The sequence below is a fragment of the Typopeltis vanoorti genome, chromosome 18, assembly GCF_054136105.1.
Source record: "Typopeltis vanoorti isolate ZY-2024b chromosome 18, IOZ_Tvanoo_1.0, whole genome shotgun sequence".
Classification (NCBI taxonomy): Eukaryota; Metazoa; Arthropoda; class Arachnida; order Uropygi; family Thelyphonidae; genus Typopeltis; species Typopeltis vanoorti.
Window position 1 is genome coordinate 110843052 of NC_143566.1, and position 20017 is coordinate 110863068.

The 20017-nt window shown below is 35.2% G+C and overlaps 1 protein-coding gene across 1 annotated transcript in view; it reads left to right on the forward strand.

Moving 5' to 3' along the window:
• The window catches only part of LOC150097072 (RAB11-binding protein RELCH homolog), a 445830-nt gene that overhangs the window by 234512 nt on the left and 191301 nt on the right, over positions 1-20017 (forward strand). The window contains exons 8-10 of the mRNA XM_090408119.1: positions 3323-3413; positions 3696-3767; positions 16701-16841. Of these exons, the coding sequence (XP_090264245.1) occupies positions 3323-3413; positions 3696-3767; positions 16701-16841 (304 nt within the window). The remainder of the gene's footprint in view (positions 1-3322; positions 3414-3695; positions 3768-16700; positions 16842-20017) is intronic.

Here is a 20017-nt window from a genome sequence, read left to right on the forward strand (position 1 = left end):
GAGGGGCGAATTCCCGATGATTGGAGTAGAGCTCTCATAGTACCCATATATAAAAAGGGAAATAAAACTGAATGTGAGAATTACAGAGATATTTCCCTACTGAGTGTTCCTGGCAAGATCTATGCAAGTATACTTGAGAAACGGTTGAAAAGAATTGTGGAAGAAAAAGCTGGATTCAGGCCAAATAGAGGCTGTCAGGATCAGATCTTCACTTTACGACAAATAGTCGAGAAAGCATGGGAATATAACAAAGATCTGTATTTAAGTTTTGTCGATTTGGAAAAGGCATACGACAAGGTGCCAAGAGAGAAGCTATTCAATACGCTGCAGTTATATGGTGTCAATGGGGCATTATATCAAGCAATACTTAGTCTTTATTTGAGTTGTAAGTCAGCAGTTAGAATTGAAGGAAGTACAGGAAGATGGTTTAATGTTAAATCTGGTGTGAGACAAGGATGTACATTATCCCCTCTGTTATTCATTATCTATATGGATCACATGAAGGAAAGTGGTATTAAACCTGATATCAAAATTGGAGATGTCAATGTCAGCTCTTTGCTTTATGCGGATGATGTTATACTTCTAAATAAATCCGCTACAAGTCTGCAAGATTCTCTGACTAAATTGAATAGCTGTTGTAATAGATATGGTATGAAGGTCAGCAATAAAAAGACAAAGACAATGAAAATAGGCAGAATCACTGAAAATGTCAACTGTGTTGTGAATGGAGAACCTGTGGAACAAGTAAAACATTTCAGCTACTTAGGCACGATTTTTACTGAAGATGGTAAATTAAATATAGAAATAGACAACAGAATCAGCAAAGCTGGTATGGTGGGAAGTCAATTGAATAAATTCATATGGAATAAGAGAGAAATTAGTCGGAACACTAAATTAGCTGTATACAAGACAGTGTTCAAACCAGTTTTAACTTATGGATCTGAGAGCTGGGTCAGAAGTAAAACACTTGACCAAAGACTAGAGACCGCAGATATGAGAGTCCTGAGAAAGATTAGAGGCGTGAACAGATGGCATCAATGGCAATATCATATTAAAAACGAGGATATTAGGAAAGAACTTGACATTGCCAGCATCCAGGAATGCGTTAGCAGGGCTAATCTCAGGTGGTATGGTCACTTAAATAGAATGGGAGAGGAAAGATTAGCAAAACAAGTGTTCTCTGCCAGGTTGGCAGGAAAACAACCCAGAGGAAGACCAAGATATAGGTGGATTGATACGGTACAAAGTGCTTTAGACGATAGAAATATAAGATCTGATAATGTTGGAGTCTTGACAAGTAACAGACTGATTTGGGGGAAAATTATAGATAGGAAGTTAGTAATGATGTAATTTTTTCATGTAGTACTGTCATATCCTGTACACCCCTTGAGGGTACATGGCAGGAATTTGATGATGATGATGAACATGGAAAATATGTTCCACATCTACATTACAGTTGCCTTAAGGTTGTATCCCATATCAGTCACATAGGTCATCAGATCATTGTAGAAAAAATCCTGCTATACAGGTTGTAAATACAAATTTGAGAGACTGTTTTTTTTGGAATTTGCCATAGCTCAACATAAATTTGCCTAATGCAAATATATTTCACTGCTTCTATCTACCAAAAATCTCGGAGACCATCAGCTAAATCAGTACTTCCCAAACTTCTGGATGTCAGGGCCCGCTTTGGAAAAATTAAAATATTTTACGTTCCACCCCTCCCCCTCGAAAAAAATCATAATATAGACATATATTATTATAATATTTACTGTATTTATATTCAATACAAAATGTACACAGCAAATATTGCAAAAATCAAATGCAAATATTACATTTTTAGCATCTTACATACACATTTGACATGGCACATTATCTTATATTTTTATATAGATAGATATATTGTTATTGTACATTTGCAGTACAAGCACTTGAAACGTAAAACGATTAGTAATAAAGAAAGAATGAAAAACATAAAAGTTTAATAACAATTTAATGTGATGGATGTGTTTTAATACTGCTACACAAAAATCAATATCAGGTGAGATATTTGAAACTGTAATTCTTAGATTTCTGCTTTGAAATGAAACTTATATGAATAAGCATATGTTTATTAATATTCATTAAGCGCCAAAATATGCAGGAAGCAAAATTTGTGAACCAACACCAATGTGTGATTTTTTTCCCATTAAAATATAAAAAATAACAAAAAAGAAATAATAAATAATAAAAATTAATTTAAAATAAAAAAATCTACTTAGTCTTAAAACATTTAATTTGTTTTCATTATTTCATGCCACCCCCCTCAACAAAACCTATGGCCCCGAAGGGGGCCACGGCCCACAGTTTGGGAAGCACTGAGCTAAACAAACAAGATCTTCTCATTGTGCCCACATTGTGTGTAGCCGAGTAAGATCGTGTCATTTTGAATGCAGTTTGTGGTTGTCTTCCTGCAGTTGTGCACATCATATCTTTGCTTATGCCTTGATGATCAAGATTAAATACTGGCTAATAATTTAAAAAATGAGTGATGATCAGCATCTGAGTATCCATTCCAGGTTAATATTATGCTTTGATCGGCAAGCAAGGATACGAAATATCTGAGTATACTGTGTATCCAGTAAGCTGAGTATTCAACATTTCATCGGACAAGAAGATTATCTGTCATCTTGGGCTGATGTCCTCATAATAACCTTGAGTTCAGGTAGTTTAACTCAGTAATAGTTAAGTTGGGAAATGTAGGACTGAGATTGATTTTAAAAAACAATCTCTCTCTGATTTAAATCTGCACCTGTATAGTAGAGAAGTTTTTCCTGGATCTAATCTTCAGAATAAGTAGTATTAAGAATGAACTCCTAAGTAATTTTATGTGGGGTTCCATATGAATCATCCATACTCATTTGAGGTAGGGTTACATTCCTAACAAATCATAAACTGCAACCGTCCAAACTGAAGTATAATTTTTAATAAATATTTTAAGAAAATTTATATTAATTATTAAGTTATTAGTTGAGAAATAAGAGTGAAATGAAAATAAACAGGGAACAGGATAAACTTTTTTCAACATATAAAATAAACTCAGAATTTTGATTTTTTTTTTTAACTGTTTAGAGATGTAAACTGGAGTCTGGGTATACTGTTCACTAAAAATATAATTTACTGGTAAATTTTATTGTTGATCACTTAATATATTGTGACCATCTTACATAAATTTATGATGTAAATGTGTATGTATATTAAGAACAAAGTTCTGTGCTGTTTATTTGATCATAAAAAAAAATATATTTCTTAATTTTTTTTTTATTATTATTTAAATTTTTAGACAGATGATTCTTACTGGATTTGTGGCCATTGCTCAACATTTAGGACCAACCAGAATTGAAAATGAATTGTTGCCGCAGTGTTGGGAACAGGTAATTTGAGTTTCAATAATTTCACTAGGATTATTTTTTAAAGAAAATTTAATTTTCTCATTAAATCTGTGATTTAGAATTTCTTTTATTATTTGGGATTGGTGTATGCAACACGATATTCTCAAGAATTAGTCAGTGCCCTTGCTAGGTAATATTGTCCCTGAAGTGAACAATAGATATCTCTTTACAAATCATATTTGTACACTTATATAGATAAGTACTAAAGAGAATTATGCAATAAGCTGAGTTTATAAATATCGAAATTGACATTTTATTCACTAGATCAATCATCGGTATGCAGAAAGAAGATTGTTAGTTGCAGAGTCATGTGGGGTATTGGCACCCTTTATCCCTGTGAGTATATGAATAATTACTATGGATAAATTAGATCTTAAATGTATATTTGATATGGTTTATTCTAAAGTAAAAGTTTTAATTTTGTAGTTGTCTATATATATAGTTCGAAGTGAATTGTCTGACATAATCTGTTAGGAAAAATAGTTGCAGAAATGTGAATTTTTATCTGGTAATCACCTATTTCGAGAAGATATTCTCAGTGCTGAGATATGTTTCTAACATGAAAGCACTAAAAGCAGAAGCAGCAATAAAAAAAGATTATGCCATTTTTTTTTTTTAAATGTAGGCAGTAAAATAACCAGTAATGATTCTGGTAAATTTATGGAACAATATGCTTGCCTTTGTACACTACCAGTCAGTCCTCATCAGGACTTGCTGATTGTATGCTTTTAACCATATAATATAACCAGACTAGTACAGTAGCTTGATAGGTATTTTTGATGAGGTTTTGAAAAAAAAAATGTTTGCTCAGATTATGCAAAAGTAGTACTGAGTTTTCGGCATTTTAAATTAAATAAGCATTAATATTTATAACATTACACTAAAGATGGGTGCCAGTATGACTTCTTGGTAACTCCATGACATGACAATTGGTAGGCAGAAGAAAGACCTTTATAAGTTGAATTCTCAACATTTTTTTTTTTTAATTTAATTCCTCAAGTAATTGGTATTTGGCACAAGCAAGTCTTCTGAGAATCTAGGCTTTTTAACTACACACACACACACACACCATAATTTACACTGCTTTGGTCAGTAGTATGTTAGGAACAAAAACAAGGTAATAGTTGTCTGTTGTACTCTCATCACCCATTATTCAAGAAATCTTCACTTGAGGTGTATTTGGCTATCATTGATGTCTAAGGCTGACTACAATTTTCTGGAAAAAAGTTAAGATTAAAAGAATTCCACTTCTGATATCTTTGCATATCCTTGCAAGAATGAAAGTACTTTAAGGGGAGAGGGAGATGTAGAGAGAGAGAGAGAGAGAGAGCGCTACTAAATCTAATGTGAATTGTTTGTGAATTTTATTTTTTGTAGCTAGCAGTGTGATGCTCTTACCTAAAATTTCTTTAATTATTGCATGTGATACTTGTTTCCACTGTATTCCCAATCCACATTATTCTCAGAAAAGAGTTAATGGCAATGCTTCTGCAATAATATCATGCCTTTAGGATTCTTTCATTTGGAATCACTTCTGCAGTAGTGTTGTTAGTGCTCTCTTGCTACTTCCCAAATCCTGCTGTTTCCTCATTGATTAATGAGGAACCAGCAGGATCTTAGGCATTTCAGTAAGTCCTCCACATGATTATTTTTGCTACTTTCATTCCAACTCACTTTGCAAGCTGGGCATATCACTAGCAGCTAGGGACTTTCTTACAAAATTATCTTATAATTTCTGCCATACTGGTAGGTCTGTTGAGATTTTATACTGAACTGCTTGCCTTAGCTAGTTGTGTCAAACATAATTGGACATGAACTAAAGTATCAGTTTGGTTCACTGATAATATGTTTAGTAGAAGATGAACTAGTTCTATAAAGCTTTCTGGATTGCCTGAGGCTATAGAACCCCAACAGTACTTCTGGCCAAAAAGTCCACAGTTTTATTAAGATTAATACTTCAATCATAGAATAGTGAAATTCAAATAGTTTATTTTAGTTTTTGTATATCACTCAAGCTAATTATGGATGTTGGTTGAACATGAGGAATGAAAGTGAATAGGATGAGTTTAGGCATTGCACAACTTCATACTGTTCTCAAATAATTTTTGTTAACCCTCGATGAGTCTTTGGACTCCATGTCAAATAATAACAACTAGCAATGCAGAAATGTAGTAAAACTTGTTATTCTGGATCCCCATGGAGTTATATGACTTCATTTAAAGTCCAGAATAAGTTTCATATATTTTAACCCTGATAACAATTGTTAGTTCTAAACTGTTCACATAATTTTTTAGATATTTTGTAAAAAAGTATAAATAAACCCAGCAGAACATAACAAAATGCTTTTTCTAGGTTATATTATGAAATATAATTTTAAAAAAAATTATATTTCATAATATAACCTAAAATGGAAGATTTTGAACAATACTTAAATATCTTCATAAATCTTTATTTCTATCATTTGACATATTTTAAAAGAAGTAAAAGATATACTCGATAGGGACCTCTGATAACAGGATATCCAACCACAGTGGGAAAGCAACTTTTCTGATTGGACAATTGAAGATTCAGATAACCAAAGGTATAATTGCATGGTGCTATACCAGAAGTTGACACATTAACCCTTATCCAAGAGTCAGTTAATTGAAAAATCACTGTATAACCATTCAGAAATGCTATTTCAGATGTGAGAATATTATTATTACGTGACACCTCCAGGGAGTCCAAAGACTCATCAAGGGAGGGTACCCACGTTTCAGCTCTTTGTCTCCACCACTCAGTCGATCAACTACAATGAACCACAACTACACCAATGGCATCCACCCACCACCATTAGTATTTTCACAGACAATCTCAAATATCCATGCCCATGCTTGGATTCAACCCTCAACCTTTTGGCTGGAAAGCAGATACGCTTACCACTCGGCCAACCAGGCCGGCTGTGTTGGAAGAGACCTCCCAGTGATAGTACTAGTTCTTTTCTTTCATTTGTTTATTCTTTTCTCCCTGTATTCTGCACTCTACTTCTCCTTGGTCTTTTTTTTTATTCTGTCTTTTAGACCACTATTATAGATCAAACGCCATCTTTTCTATGCAGTGAAACCTGTAAACATTTCATGGGCTTCGACTCTTACTCTGGCAAGATTGCAGCACTAAATGGGCCAGCCAAGATTAATCAACTAGTTAGGCTTGACTGTAAGTATTGCAAGTAAGTCTCTCTCTCTCTCTCTGGCGGTCAGAGAAGATAACACCGAGGCATGCTGTGGTGGCAGTATTGTGTCCATATATTCCTGGTGTTTCACTTCCAAGAGTAGTGATCACTTGTCAGATGGCCTCCATATTTGGGAGAGCTCTGGTGCTGAACTCTTCTCTTTTTGAGTGTACAACCATTGTTCTCCCCCACCACCACCAAAACCATACACACTACACTTGGAACTTGAACAGAGTAATATTAAAATTGGACATCATAACTATTCCTGGTAAGGAAATTTATTCAGAATTAAAACATCAAGAGGTGATAGTTATAAGAATCATCATAGGTGGGGATGGTGGCATGGTATTGAACAGGATATCATCCTTACATCTAACACCTCAAAACATAATCAGTGAAATACGGATCCTAACTGTACTTCTACATCCTGAATCTTTTGCACAGTTACAAGTGCTAAAAATATGGTCTTCTTCAAACTTTATTATGAATGAGCTACAACAGAAAGCTTGAACAAAACACAGAAGAGAGGCCTTCTATTATAATCCCAAGCATGATAAAGGTGGAAGAACAAAAGCAGAACATTCTGTATCAGGAAGCAAAGAGGAACTGTACTGCAACTATAAATACTGTTATGCTGAGAAGGCAACAGGCCACCTATGTTTCCCACCTGGTCACATTATTCCTAATGCTATAATCTACTTTGCTTTTAATAGAGTGATTAAAATAAAAAAAATTCCAGAAAACATACCAGAAATGATCCCATGCCATGAGAATCTAAAATAAGTACCTCAAAAAGTCAAGGTTATGTGCTTCCAGATCCATTAATAGATAAAATATATATCTCTGTTCCCACAGAGGAATCCGGAACTAGTAAAATTACCAGTATTCAGAACAGCCAAATGCAGAACTTATAATTTTAAGGCAATTTTCTGTTGAATATGATAGGTTATAGACATTTGATTCCATTCATGATTTAACTGTGATAAGCTCTTGCTGTAAATATGGTGAGGAACAAATGTTATGTGCTCTGTTAGTTTTGACAATTCCAATCTTATGGGGTGCTTAAGGGTCAAAGCTATATAACTGAGAGGAGATATCCACATAGCCTTCAAAGGAATGCAGAGAACCGACCAGGGCTTCTGACCCAATGTCCAATCCTCACCTTCTCGTGGCACACCTTGTTAGGTATCTACCTGGATGAAGATGAGCTGGCAATTTGGGATTTAGCTGAAAAAATTGTATTCTTATTGGATTAAACCAAAATTTCAAATGATGGTACAACATGACAATTTCATGTCGGCTGGGGCATCGCCTGGTTAAACCAGCCCCCCCCCCCGTTTGTTTTTTCCAGGGCAAACAGTGAAAAGTCGTCTACTGAAACAAATCCTACAACTTACCCCAACTCAGCATTATCAGAGTTCAAGATTGGTACTATCAAAATAAGAAGCCTGAATGGCAAAGAAAAGGAGCTAGGTGAGAAATATTGGATAAGTACCAGATTGACATAATAGGGGTGACTGAAACAAAAAAGACAAAAACTGGTGAGATCTTTCTGAGCAATAAATCAAAATGTTATATTCAGTCAATGACAATCAAGGAAAAGGAGTAGATATAGTATTCAACACTAAATACGAGGCTAATCTTCTTGAATGGCAGGCAGTCTCAAGTACAGTGATGTGGGCAAATATCAGAATGGAGAACTAGACAATGATACTTATTTGTGCCTATGGTCCCACAGAAGGTTCTACTAAAGTAGAAGTAGAGGAATTTTTGTGGCTTTAGAGGAAGCAACTGATAAAATAAAAAACGAAAAGTTGGTCCTTGTTAGAGATCTAAATAGCAGAGTAGGAAATGATTGTCAGACATACAAAAATATTTTGGGAAAATTTGGAGAAAAGAGCAAAGCTAATAATAATGGCAAATACCTGTTGAATTTCTGCTCAGGACATGGACTGGTTATTACTAACACAATGTTCCAACATAATAATGTGCAATAATTCACATTGAGAGAAGAGGCAAGGAATAAGAAAAATGTCATTGACTATGTTATTGTTGATTGTCCACTGGTGCAGGACACCAGAGTGTACAGAGGATTTGAAATTGGAAGTGATCATCATTTAGTCTTGAACAGGATAAAATTGAATTTCATATTGAAAAGAATGACACGCAAGAAAGTTTTAATGCGAATAAAAGTTAGCAGCTCTCAGATGTGAACTGTAGACTAAAATGCACAAAGATTATTGAAGAGAAAATTTAAGAGTTTGAGAATAGCAACCAAACTTTGGAGATTCATTGGCAAGCGCTGAAGAAAACACTTATTGATTCAGCCAGAGAGGCATGTGGTGAGGTTGTGTGCAAAGATAGAAAAATCAGAACTCCATGGTGGACACAGGAAGTTAAAGAGGCAGTGGAGGAAAAGAAGAAAGCATATCAAAAGTTCCTGGCAAATAAGTCAGCTTGTGCTCTTAGAGAATACAGAGACAAATATAAGAAGGAAAACACTGTGTAAAACTGGCTAAACAATAGTCATGGGAGAACTTTGGTAACAACATAGAAAATAAATATCAAGAAAGTGACAGCATATTCTGAGATGATGAAGGTGACATGAAAACTGGAGAAAAAGATATCATTGAAGTATGGAGTAATTATTTTGAAAAACTGCTAAATGAAACAAGCAGTGATGAAGCACAGTGGTAAAAAAAACACTGACCAGGCATGCAGTCAGGAATACATATCCATACTTGAAGTAGAAAAAGCCATCAAAAGCCTGAAATGTGGAAAGGCAGCAGGAATAGATGATATTCGACCAGAAATGCTGAAGTATGGAAGTATAAAAATCGTACAGTAGCTGCACTGCATAGTTCAGAATGCCGGGACAGAGTGATGAATTCCAGATGATTGGAGTAGAGCTCTTGTATTACCCATATATAAAAAGGGTAATAATAAAACTGAATGTGAGAATTACAGAGGCATTTCATTACTGAGTGTTCCTGGTAAGATATATCAAGTATACTTGCGAAACGGTTGAGAAAGATTGTGGAATAGAAACTTGGAAGAACAAGCTGGATTCAGGCCAAATAGAGGCTGTCAGGATTAGATTTTCACTTTACGACAGATAGTTGAGAAATCATGGGAATGTAACAAAGATCTGTATTTAAGTTTTGTAGATCTGGAAAAGGCTTAAGTGTGCCAAGAGAGAAACTATTCCAGTCGCTGCAGTTATATGGTGTTAATGGGGCATTATATGAAGCAGTACTTAGTCTTTATTTGAGTTGTAAGTCAGCAGTTAGAATTGAAGGAAATACAGGAAGATGGTTTGGTCTTAAATCTGGCGTCAAACAAGGATGTACATTATCCCCTCTCTTATTCGTTATCTGTATGGATCACATTTTGAAGGAAAGTGGTATTAAACCCGATATCAAAATTGGAGATGTTCATCTCAGCTCTTTGCTTTATGCAGTGATGTTATACTTCAAAATAAATCCGCTACAAGTCTGCAGGATTCCCTGACTAAATTGAATAACTGTTGTAATAGATATGGTACGAATACCGGCATTAAAAAGACAAAGACAGTGAAAATAGGCAGAAACATTGAAAATATCAACTGCATTGTGAATGGAGAACTTATAAAACACGTAAAACATTTCGGCTACTTAGGCATGATTTTGAGTGAAGATGGCAAGTTAAATATGGAAATAGACAACAGAATCAACAATGCTGGTATGTTAGGAAGTGAACTGAATAAATTTATATGGAATAAGAGAGAAATTAGCTGTATACAAGACAGTGTTTAACTCAATTTTAACTTATGCATCTGATAGCTGGGTTAGAAGTAAAACACTTCATCGAAAACTAGAGACCGCAGATATGAAAGTCCTGATAAAGATTAGAGGCATGAACAGATGGCATGAATGGTAATGTCATAAGAAAAATGCGGATATTAATAAAGAACTTTACATTTTCAGCAACCAGGAATGCAGTAGCAGAGCTAATCTCAGGTGATATGGTCATTTAAACAGAATTGGAGAAGAAAGATTAGCAAAACAAGTATTTTCTGTCAGGTTGGCAGGAAAAAGACCCAGAGGATGACCAAGATATAAGTGGATTGATAGTAAAAAGTGCCTTAGAAGACAGAAATATAAGCTCTAATAATATTGGAGTCTTGACATTTAACAGACTGATTTGGAGGAAAATTGTAGATAGGAAGTTAGTTATGATGTAAATTTTTCATGTAGTACTTTCATATCCTGTACACTCCTTGAGGGTATATATTGGATGATGATGTTGAACTTACGGGTGGCAAGATGAGCAAAACTTTGTATTTGGTAGCGTGCAATAATAATCCCAGTTTCATACACAACCTATGCAAAAAGGTTATCAGCAAATTGAGATCTAACTTCATAAAATAGCACAAATCCCTGTTTTCCAAATGGCAGTAATACCTTCTGTTCCCTTGCAAAGTATATCAGATGCAACTTTGATTCACCTATGCTTCCTCTTTCATCCAGATATCACCATACCAGATAAAGTACACCATATACCTCCTGTGGTTTCTGTGGCAAAAAAAATATCAGAAGAATACTAAATCACTAAAGTGAAGTTGTCTTCTGGTCTAAATGCAAGTTGTCTTCTGTGTGATGGCATCTCTCCATTTATTCCAGAAAACTAGTTGTCACTTATCAAAATGTAGGGAAGCAAGCATTTATCTAACCTATTCCAAAGAAAAAAGGAAGATAAAAAAAGCTTGCCATCCAGTTACTGGTGGATTACAATACTGAAGGATTGCATTCACATCAGTTCTCTCCAAAATAATGGAGTCATCATCAGCAGTTATCCATTACCTAAAGGCTTACCAGTTAATCGTACTGATGGTCAATCAGTACGATTCTACCACTCTTAAACCTCTTAGCAACTATTGCTGGACATATGCCTGGAAAGGTTTGGAGAAACATGCTATTGTTCTTGACATTTTCAGGTCGTTTGAAATTATATTTGTCATCGATTGCTGCTCAGCAAATTGCTTACCTTAGGTCCCCTTGCCATCCTCTATAACTGAGTAGCAAGTTTACTCTCTGGGTTATTTGCTATAGAGGATCTTTCTTTGAGCTTCGTTGCCAGTGCAGAAGTGCCTTTGGCTCTGTTCTGTCATCTTTCTCTTATACAGGGTGGCCATAAAATAAATTTCCCTCTTTGGAAGCATCTGTAGCTAAAACCAATAAAATAATAGTTGAGAAATCATGGGAATATAACAAAGATCTGTATTTAAGTTTTGTAGATATGAAAAAGACATATGACAAGGTGCCAAGAGAGAAGCTATTCCAAAAGCTACAGTTATATGGTGTTAATGGGGCATTATATCAAGCAATACTTAGTCTTTATTTGAGTTGTAAGTCAGCAGTTAGAATTGAAGGAAGTACAAGAAGATGGTTTAATGTTAAATCTGGTGTCAGAGAAGGATGTACATTATCCCCTCTCTTATTCATTATCTGTGTGGATCACATTATGAAGGAAAGTGGTATTAAACCTGATATCAAAATTGGAGGTGTTCATCTCAGCCCTTTGCTTTATGCAGATGGTGTTATACTTCTAATTAAATCTGCTACAAGTCTGCAAGATTCCCTGACTAAATTGAATAACTGCTGTAATAGATATGGTATGAATTAGATATGGTCAGCATTAAAAAAACAAAGACAATGAAAATAGGCAGAAACATGAAAATATCAACTGCATTATGAATGGAGAACCTATAGAACAAGTAAAACTTTTCAGCTACTTAGACACATTTTTGGTGAAGATGGTAAATTAAATATGGAAATAGACAAAAGAATCAACAAAGCTGGTATATGGTAGGTAGTCAGTTGAATAAATTTATATGGAATAAGAGAGAAATTAGCTAAAACACTAAATTAGCTGTATACAAGACAGTGTTCAAACCAATTTTAACTTATGGATCTGAGGCTGGGTCAAAAGTAAAACACTTGACCAAAGACTAGAGACCGTAGATATGAGAAAGATTAGAGGCATGAACAGATGGCATCAATAGCAATATCATATTAAAAATGAAGATATTAGGAAAGAACTTGACATTGTCAACATCCAGGAATGCAATAGCAGAGCTAATCTCAGGTGATATGGTCACTTAAACAGAATGGGAGAGGAAAGATTGGTAAAACAAGTGTTCTCTGCCAGGTTGGTAGGAAAAAGACCCAGAGGAAGACCAAGATATAGGTGGATTGATACAGTAAAAAGTGCCTTAGAAGACAAATATAAGATCTGATAATATTGGAGTCTTGACAGATAACAGACTGATATGTAACAAAATTGTAGAGAGGAAATTAGTAATGATGTAAATTTTTCATGTAGTACTATCATATCGTGTACACCCCTTGAGGGTATATATCAGGAATTTGATGATGATTAAAAAACAGTGGTCCAAGCACAGAGCCTTATGGCACATCACTAGTCACCCTCATCCTCCTACTCCTGAATTCTACTCCTCCATATGTTACTTTTTGGTATCTGTCCTCATTTGTAGCAGTTTGTGTAATAGAGTTCCACGTATTACTATGTCAGATTACTTGCAAAATCCAGCAGTATCATTGTGTAGCCATTCCCTTTATCTAACTCAGCTGTCACTTTATTATAAAAAGTTAGTAGATTACTAAGGCATGACTGATCCTTCACAAAGCCATGCTGACCCTCATAGTGTATTTTATTCTATCCATCCATTCTTGAATTCTCTATTTGACCAACGTTTCCAGCTTTTACCAATAATTTGTTATCACAGACTTAGATCCTTCTTCATGTAAAGAAATTTTGTCCTCTTTCCACTTTCTTGGGACTTGGATAGCTTAGTCAAAAGGCATCAACAATTCCCTTGCCTATTCTATTAAAAATGCAAGCTGATATCCCATCCAATCCCACAGCTGTATTTGCATTCAGATTCTGTAACATCCTAAGTACCTACAATTCAACTTCTGTTCTCACATCAGTACCTGTTACCTCTGCCATAACAATATCTTCACCTGGATGATATAACCTTGCAAAATGGTCACTCAGTAGCACAGTTTTGTCTGTCTCTGTTTCCTCTCTACCATCTGCACTTATTAATTATCCATCTGTGATCATTCTTCCTCTTACTTGCTAAAAACCAAAAAAAAGAAACTGCCATTTCCTTACTTGCTTGGCTAATTTCTTCTCATAATCTGATTTTGCTTTCCTTACCATACCAGTCATCTTTCACTATATACCCTCCACGACATTTTTTTTTTTTTCATGCTTAATAATGTTCTCATGTATCTATCTCGTACCTGATTTACTCTCCTGACACTTGGATATATAGTAAGATATTGCTTCTTCCAAATACCTCTTGAATCCTCCATGTACTGTGAATATCCTTCCCTTGCAGAACTTTATGCCACTGTGCTGCTTTGAGCTTCCTCCTAGGCTTGTCATAATCATCTGCCTTGTAGTTCCACATATACCCCTTCTTAACTGAAATTTCTGTATTTTGCTACCTTTCCCATAACTTTGTTATATAGAGATAAGGAGGGCAAAATCCTGAGTTGAATGAAATGATACTAGAATGATGGGTAGAGAATTCTGATGAACTGTTGAATACTAATATATCTTATGTTGGGTGACATGGATAAAATAGAGCCAAATAGAAGATTTAGAAGCAGTTGAACCAATACCAATAGTTGCTGAAGTGGAAGTGGCTATTGCAACATTTACAAACATAACCCCCCCCACTCCCCAGGAATAGATATGATACAAGCAGAATTAATTAAAAATTCAGCTACTGAATATGACAGAATATTGTTAACTTATTACCAAAATCTAGATTAAACAGTCCCACACAGGTGGAATCACACCATATGCCTTATCCATAAGAAAAATGATGTAACAATCTGCTCTAACTATAGAGGAATCGATTTATTTTGTACTACCTACAAATTTTTCTCCAACATTCTATTCAAGAGATTTTACTCCTATATAGAGAATGTTATTGGTGATTATCTATATGGATTCCATCAAGGAAGATCTACAAATGACCAGCTTTTCATTATATGCCAAATACTTGAAAAATACAATGAATTTGGAATTGAAACATTCCATCCCTTCATAGATCTTAGAGCTGCATATGATAGCATAGACAAATGTAATTTATTGGAATGGAGGAATTGCAAATGCCATGAAGGCTTATTGTCTTAGTTAAGCTGCAATGAGAAACACTTGATGCCAGATTAAAATTCAGAACATGTTGGCTGATGCAATACATATAAAAAATGGTGTTTGACAGGAGGATGCCTTAGCATGATTATTGCTTAATAAAGCACTTGAAAATGTCTTGAGAAATGTTGATATTGATCACAAGGGGAAGTATCTTCTACAAGGCGATAAAAATTCTTACATATGTAGATGATATCAATAAAGGAATGCAAAAAACCATTGAAATAAACTTTTATCAGTTTAGAAAAGGCAACAAAGAAGATGCAGCTTCAGATTAACCAAGAAAAATTTGTGACGGCTATTCTTCTCAAATTGAAATTGGTTTCTATAAATTTAAAATTGCATATGTATGTAGCTTTACATATTTGGGATCAGAAGTTAATTGTTAAAATGATATCAGTGTTGAGATGCAGAAATACATTCTTTCTGCAAATACATATCTCTATGGACTCAGGAAACACAAGTCACATTTGATCTCAAGAAAAAAATAGCTTTTGATTAAGTCCAGCTCATAAACCTCTTAGAACAACTAGGCCTAGTTGATAAGCATGTTATAATAATTAAAAATCTCTACTGGGGCCAGACTACATCTATCCTAACATCATACATCAGGACAAGCAATATCAAAATTGAAAGAGGAGTGAGACAAGGATGACTCACTTAACTTAAAGGATGACTTCTGAGTAGATGTTAAACAGAAGTAGATGACTCTACTTCTGTTTAACATCTACTCAGAAGTCATATTTCTCAAGGCCTTAAGTGATCATAAACGGCCAATTAATAATAACTTGCTCTATGCAGATGATACTGCTTTAATTACACCACATATTCAAGCTCTTCAATTGCTCCTAGAATGTGTCAACAAAGAAATGAGTCTAAAAATTTTAACACACACACACACACACACACACACACACACACACACACACACACACACACACACACACACACACACACACACACACACACAAACATGATAATAAGCAACAACCCTTCGATAACAGCTGACTTAATTTTAAATGGAAATAAAATTGAACAAGTGAAAAAATTCAAATACCTGGGATCCTGGCTAAATGAAAGTTCAGACTCTGAAATGGAGTCAAAATCAAGAAGTGAAATTGCAAGACAGATCTTTATCAACATGAAACCCAGTTTATGTAACAATGACTTAAACATTGAAATTTGAGTACAAATGGTGTGAAGTAAACTTAACGTATAGTCAAGTTTACTATATGGAATTAAATCGTGGACATTAAAAGGCAAATACAATAAAAAAAAAAACTGGAAGCATTTGAAATGTGGATATGTAGAACGATGCTCAAGATCCCATGGACAGAAAAGGTGAAGAATGGAGAAGTGCTGAGGAGAATAAATAAAAATCAAGAATTAATCAAAATTGCGAAAAGACGAAAAATTGCCTACTTAGGGCATCTAATGAGAAACCATAAATATAACATTCTCCAGGTAGGTAAAATCGATGGAAAGAGAAAACCTGGAAGAAGGAAAAACATATAACGGCTAGACAATATAAACAACTGGACTAAACTGAACACATTGCTCTTAATCAGAGCCACTAAAGACAGTTATAAATTTGCAAAAGTGGTAGCAGAACTACGTTAGGAAATAGCACTTAAAGTAGAAGAATTGGTGGTTCAGAAAATGTTTGAATGATGGTCTGAATTTTCCTGTAGTCAATCTCTAAAACACTGCCAAACTTTCTTCTCTTTACAATGGAAATAAGTTCAAATTATACATTAATTGCTTGGTATGAATAATACGTAATAATAATGCAAGTGTACAATTGTTCCATTTCTACTTTTTCTTAGAGTGAAATGTGCAGCTCTCTTGTCCTATCTATGCTTCAGCAGATGCTTAAAGAAGACAAAGAAGAAATTGTTCGTGAATCTGCAACAAGAAATCTTGCACTACTTTTAGCTTTTGTTGATGATGGTGATAAATTTTCTCAGGTAATTGAATCCTGAAGAGATCTGAAAAGGTATAAACTGTTTAAACTGACATGATTTTGTATTGTGATACAGTATACAAAATGAGAATGAACTGCATAACTATAGAATATATTATAGCATGTGCTTCAGATATATCTATTTGCATTCAAGATTAATTGGAAAAGAACAGTTATGTAAAGCAGCAACTTTATCTTTTGTGATTTTGAATTTTGAAGAGAAATCAATCAAATTTCTTAGTTATAAAATTTTATTTTATTGATTATTTTTAATTTTTACAAAGAAAAGAATAGTTTAATTCCAGACTCGCTTATCCAATTTCTCATCCTCTTTACTCATATCATTCAAAAGTAATTATTGTTATTTTATAGATATCTCCAAGTCAGACGACTCACAGAGCCTAATTATTTGCACATTATTAATACCTCTCTTTATTCTTCTTCATCATTTCCTGATAAAGCATTCATAACCACCCTCTGGGAGCCCATTCCACCTGTTCACCACTCACCCTCTAAGCAAAAAATCTAGTCTTACCCTTGCTAACCACTCTTACACAATTTCCAGGGATGATCCCTCATTCTCTTCCTTCCTGTCATGTACTGAAAATGTTTTCGGTGTTAATCCTACAAAACTTTTAATAACTTATAAGCTTCTGTCATGTTCCTTCTTTTTCACCTATCAACTAGTTTTTAAAGCCCTCAGGGAGTATTCTATAGACCTGTCAGAACCTGTGTTGCTTGCTTCTGGATCCGCTCCGCCACTTAATCCCCATGGAATTCAGGTGACCAGATAATCCCGATGTGGTCCCACCTTATCGGTGTGTACTTCAGCTACCTAACTTGAGGTGATGTGGCTATTTTTGCAATATGCCCTCTAAACTTAAACTCCCTGTCCACAATCACCCTTCAAGTCTTGGGCCTCATCAATTTCCTTCATTTCATTTCCATCAATATATAGTATAATACACAGCTTGTGATCTTTTCTTCCCAAGGTGCATCATGTTACACTTGGCCATGGTAAACTAGCATCCCTTTACATTTGTCCATACCACTAGTCTAGTTAATTGATCCTGCAAGATCTCTACATCACCTTCATTTACTATAGCTTTCCAGCTTTGCATCATCAGCAAACAACTGAATATTTCCCTTCAGATCATTTCCTGTATCTTTGTTGTATAAATTAAACAATAGAGGACCAAGTACTTAGCCCTATGGTACACCACTGGTCATCTGCCTTCTCCTGGACTCAACTCCTTCATAAACCACTCTTTGACCTATCCATCAGTCACCTTTTAATCCAAAATTATCAGATTCACATCCATCCCCATTTGCTTCAATATTACTGAATAGCCATTTCTCTTGTCCAACTCCATTGTCAGTTTATCCATCACAAAACATAAGCAGATTACTAAAGACCCTATCCTTCACAAAACCATTTTACCCCTTATAATGTATCATATTCCTATTCATCCAGTCCTGAAATCTGTCTTGTACCCAATTTCTCCAATACCTTAACAACTACTCATGAGGCACTAATCGACTTATAATTTGTTACTTCCGTCTTGGGGCATTCTTTATGCAGTGAGGGGACTACTTTTCCATCTTTCCACTCCCTTGACATCCTCTCAGAACTCATGGTGCTGATTCCCCTGCAAATTCTCGTGGCTGTGTTCACATTATAAAGTTCTGCAGTGCCCTTAGCACCTAGAATTCATCAGCCTCTGTTCTCCCATTAATTAGTGTCACATCTGGCATTGCAGTATCACCACCTGGATAGTACAGCCTTCCAAAATGATCAGTCAATAACTCAACTGTTAATTTGTTTTTGTTACTTTTCTACCAACAGCACTTTTTAAAGTCGTGCTTCTGTAGCCATTCCTCCTTTTACTTGCCACATAGTGAAACAACTCTTTAGGATTTCTTTTGATCTCAACTAGCTTCCTCTCATAATTAGTTTTGGACTTTCTTACCACAGATCACCCTTCTTGTGTGTCTTGTACTACCTATTGGCATGTGGATCACTGTGCATAGATGATCACCTTTTTCTTTGTTCCTTTCAAAACTTTTGCTGCTCCTACCTGATTTATTATCCTGACTCTGGGTATACAGTATGATACTGCTTTCTTCAAACATCCTTGACCATCTTCCATGCAATGCTGAAAGCTGACTACTCAGCTTGTCATAATCACCTGCTTTGTAATTCCACATATATCCCTTCTTAATAGAAAATTCCACATATCTAGTGATCTCCCATCACTTTTGCCAAGTTGAGACAGCATGGCTAGATTAGTTACTGCTAAATTCTTGGATGCTGTGACCAGATCCAGCACTCTCAAACTTTGTCCCCTCCATTATGTTCTCTATCTCTCTCTCTTTCTCAAGTAAATTCCATTTTCTTGTCTCTCTCTGTGACCAATTCCTCCTTCCAGTCTATCCCCATAGTCAGAATCCCCCATAATTACTTGATCTGCACTCATCATGCTAATTTACAAGTGCATGTCACTACATACTCTCTTATATTGTCCCCCCTCCAGCCTATAGTGGCATCCAATTATATATCTCATCTTGGTAGCTTCTATTTCACACAAGTTTGCTTCAAAGGAACTGCCCTCTGTATCACTGTCTTTCCCCCCCCCCCCCCTCCATTCTGTTCTCTCAGTCCTCTAAAAATATTATATCCTTTTGCATTCTATCCCTATGATATCATCCTCAGTCAACCAGATCTCACTAATGCTTTTAACTGGTGGCCAAGTTGAGCTAACTGAAGCCCAAAACTCCTTCTCCTTATTCTGATTACTTCTGGATAAGTATACATAAATCTACAATATTCCTTCATGCCACAGTCTTCTTTTATGTCTTGTGTTGATTATCCCACTTAAGTTAAGAACCCAGTGAGCCACATTCACTTATCTCTAGGTCTTGACGTACTCACCCCCCCCTCCCCCAAACATTCTAATTTCCCTGTCTCTGCACTTCAGAACTCAGTGAATAACACTTTTTCAAGACACCTAACTCTGAATCCATTCAAATGCAAACTCATCTGCTTTATGTAAATCCTTCCTTCATACTCACTCCACACATCCACAAATTCCACACCATTCCTCATGCACAGTAGGCTCACAACTTTTACTTTATCTTTCTTATTGCTTCTGCCAGCAACTCTTTCATATTTTCTAATAT